The sequence below is a fragment of the Rhinichthys klamathensis genome, unplaced genomic scaffold (genome assembly GCF_029890125.1).
Source record: "Rhinichthys klamathensis goyatoka isolate OS25496 unplaced genomic scaffold, OSU_Roscu_1.1 h1tg000281l_1, whole genome shotgun sequence".
In the NCBI taxonomy this organism is placed as follows: domain Eukaryota; kingdom Metazoa; phylum Chordata; class Actinopteri; order Cypriniformes; family Leuciscidae; genus Rhinichthys; species Rhinichthys klamathensis.
The window spans coordinates 1,078,963-1,082,698 of record NW_026606800.1 but is presented as its reverse complement, the minus strand read 5'-3'; the positions used below and the strand labels follow the sequence as shown (position 1 = coordinate 1,082,698).

General features: G+C 38.1%; 1 protein-coding gene across 1 annotated transcript; it reads right to left on the bottom strand.

Annotated features, from left to right (window-relative positions):
• Positions 1-1,774: 1,774 nt before the first annotated feature.
• Positions 1,775-2,785, bottom strand: LOC130103192 (trace amine-associated receptor 1-like). The gene has a single exon (XM_056269401.1). It carries the CDS (start codon positions 2,783-2,785, stop codon positions 1,775-1,777), a length of 1,011 nt encoding a protein of 336 aa, XP_056125376.1.
• Positions 2,786-3,736: the final 951 nt, after the last annotated feature.

Here is a 3,736-nt window from a genome sequence, read left to right as displayed (position 1 = left end):
AAAAGCATCTGCATGAAGAAGAGCGTGATCATATAATGTAACTCTAACCAAAGGATGGCAGAAAATACTGATGCTGCGTTAATGGCGTTAAATATTTTAACGCGTTAAACTGGACAAAAATTAATTGCATGTGTTAACGTTGACAGCACTCATTTGTATTTAACTAAATGTTGTTTCTAGAGCAGAAAAAATTAAGTTTACAGCAGCAACTCACTAAATATTGTGTTTTTAGGGTTTTTTTTGCACGTAGCCTATGGTGGTTAAGCAGCGAGTTACATCATTGTACAGGGAATCCTGTTTAGTTCCTGTCTCTATGAAACCCCTCCTTCCGAAAAGAGCAATGTGCTCTGATTGGTCAGCATGACCAGTGTGTTGTGATTGGTCAACCGCTTCCACCATGTTTTGGAAATGTCACGCCTCTTGTTTCAATACACTACTAAGGCAGCTCAACCAGGCATCGTCCCTTTATTGCGTATGCCTTGGGCGGGAATTATTTAAATGAGGATTATTGTGACAATGTGACATTTTCGTTCTCGGAAGAAAACTCAGGACTACAATGAAGGCATTTCAGGGAGTTTAGAAACAGTGCTGTCTGATACAGTATAGAGAATAACTCCCTTTGGAATGGACTTTATGCTTTGTAACTTTTCAGACCATTTTCATTTTCAAACCGCAACATTACACAGTAAAAAAAGTTAAATCTGTTAAAAAACAACAACCACATGATAGGACCTTTAAGACTGAGCTTGTTGTACGTATAGTTGAAGTTAAGTGTATATTCACACTGTTTACACACTGGCTAAAAATGACACAAGAACAAACTCACTTAAGGCTTTTTATAACATGAGATTGCTTTTGTATATTCACTTCAGTTTGTGTGACAGAGATAGATTTGAATAAGCACTGATCATGCAGTTTTGCCACAAGTAGGTCTTTGCTCTGCAAAAAATCCAATTCTCAATGAATATTTTTATGTAAGGTTTCAAGTATCTAAAATTCCATGAAACAAAATACATTTGAGGAAAAACAGTGTTTAACATTAAGAATGAATCTTGAAAATAAATGTACTTTGTCTTATTTCAGTGGCATTTTTTCACTTCCATGTGAAATTATACACTTTTATTCAAGATTCAATCTCCAAAATCCTCAGAGCGTACTTTCTTCAAAGAGCTATTTTTACTGAATAAAGCAAACAACATTTATAAAATCATATCAGTTTTTGCGGTGTGGGCGAGTTATGATTTAGGGGATGATCAGGAAACATAGCAGATGGACTTTATTTCTGCATTGCTAAGACAAAATTCTGAGGCCCACCAGGTATCAAAATACAGCAATGTGAGAGCTAACAAACGTGATGAACAAATGCAGAATGTCATGTTTCATTAAGTTCCAATAAACACATTTGGCTTGGATCACTGTGATATCTGACACGGCTGTGGTGCAGGCAGATGAAGAGGCAGAATCCAAATTCCAAACAATATAACTTTACTTACAAAATATCTAGCACGGATACAGGCAGGCAGAAGGTTTTCACACAAATGCTAACACAACGTAACATAAGGCAACGACCAACCAAGACTGAATGAACAGAGGCAAACTAAATACAGAAACAAATGAACACTAATGATGTGAAGACAGGTGACACAGATGATAACGAGGAACAGGTGGATGATTGAGGGAGTGAGTTCAGGTGTGGAGAAAAGAGGATGCTGGGAAGTGTAGTGAAGATGACGAAGACAGAATGGTGCAGACGATGACTGTGACAATATCACATTTACAATAACATTGTTCTTGAAGAATTGCTCTGAAATATTCTTCTAGACAGAATGACTCTGAATGCTTGTCTGAACCAGCTATAAAAGAAGGCGTACACTATGGGATTACATGTAGAATTATAGTAGCCGACCCACAGGAACAAGTCAAACAGCAGTGGAGGTACAGAATACCCAGTGAAGGGATCTATAAGATTACAAAGGAAAAAAGGTGTCCAGAAAGTCAGAAATACCCCCATGATGATGGCTAAAGTCTTAGTGGCTTTTCCTTCTTTTTTTAATTCAGAATTCACACTCTGAATGGCCTGCACCTGCCTTTTAGCCACATGTAAGATTTTCAGATACATGCAGAGTATGACAAAAGCGGGAACGTAAAAACAGGCCAATGACATTATAGTCGCTGCCTCTCTGCTCTGAAACAATGTGCATCTTCCATCACAGTCAATGTTCTCATAGTAAAAATCTTCAATGCCAAGAATATTAAGCTCCATGAAGATCATGCCAAACCCCAGAGCAGCTGAAACAGTCCAGCTGATAATAATCATAACTAGTGTGGCCAGTGATGTCATTTTACTGTGATATTGAAAGGGGTGACATATGGCATAATATCTGTCTAAAGAAATGATACAGAGGTTTAAAATTGACATAGTGCACAAAGTCACATCAAGACTGCTGTGTATTTTACAGAACAAATCTCCCAGATACCAGCACGTCTCGATGGAGCGCAGCATGCTGGGAGGCATCACAACTCCTCCTACAAGCAGATCGGCCACGGCCAGCGACAGGATGAGGTAGTTAGTTGGTGTGTGAAGCTGCTTGAAATGAATGACCGTTATGATCACCAACAGGTTTCCTATGATTGTGACAATCGACGAGACACTAAAAAGGATGTAGAGTATTATTCGAGTTTCCAAAGGATAGACAAACTTCGGACAAGATGTGTTACTAAACTCATAACAAATAAAAGGCTTTTCCAGTATTCCATTATGGCTGATGTGGATTTGTGCATCCATTTACACAATTCACTGGAGGTTCCCTGTTTGAAACAAGGGAGTGAAGTCAATTCCAGCCTTCAAAAATGCAGCTTCGTTTATGCATCTCTATGAATGAATTACATGTTAAAACTCAATGGATTTTAAATGCAATACTTAACTTGACCATATAGGACAATACATCTGCGCTGAAGTTTTATTTTTGAACAATACTCCAATCATGTTCATCTACAATGACATTTCTTTCACAGACTCTCATCCATGTTCTTACCTTTCCTTCCTTCTACAATGAACCAAAGCTAAAGAGAGGGCACATATACAGTACTATAGCACAAGAGTTTCATAACAACCTCCCTCCTGTCTGATCACACAACATTAGAGTTTCCAAGGTAACGCAGTTTTCCCGAATGTCTACAAAAAGCGCAACAAGGCCCTGAAACTCCATCTCAACAATGACTGAATTTGGAATAATATATGACTAATAGGGAGAAAACAAAACATAACCCAAATAACATTCCAAAACAAACACCCAAATAATACAAAAAATACAAAACACTTTTTTTTCTGCCTAATATGTTATGTGGTGAAAATGTGTTTAAAAAATCTGGTTATCAAATGATTAATGTTAAATGAGAATTGAACGTCAAACTTTAAACATAGCTTCTCTGATGACTCCAATTATGTCACTTCCACTTGATCATATGATTTTAAGTGATAGTTCACTATTATTTTGAGGTCAATAAGTGGTGTGGTGAGGTCACTGATCAGCAGTTTCTGAAATACTCAGACTGGAGGAAAGAAAAGAAAGAAAGAACTGGAATCATTTATTCAGCCTCTGATTAGCTGTGTTCTGCATCCGGAGCCGCCCACGCTCTTGCTTTTGTTTACCTCCTCCCCTTTCCACGGCTAACCTCCACAGTTTTTCGCCGGTATGTCGCTGTCTAAATCTGCCGCTTCTCCGGGAACAGCCTA

Coding starts and splice junctions, on each gene's coding strand:
- LOC130103192 (XM_056269401.1), bottom strand. CDS start 2,785: ATGGATGCACAAATCCACATCAGCCATAATGGAATACTGGAAAAGCCT.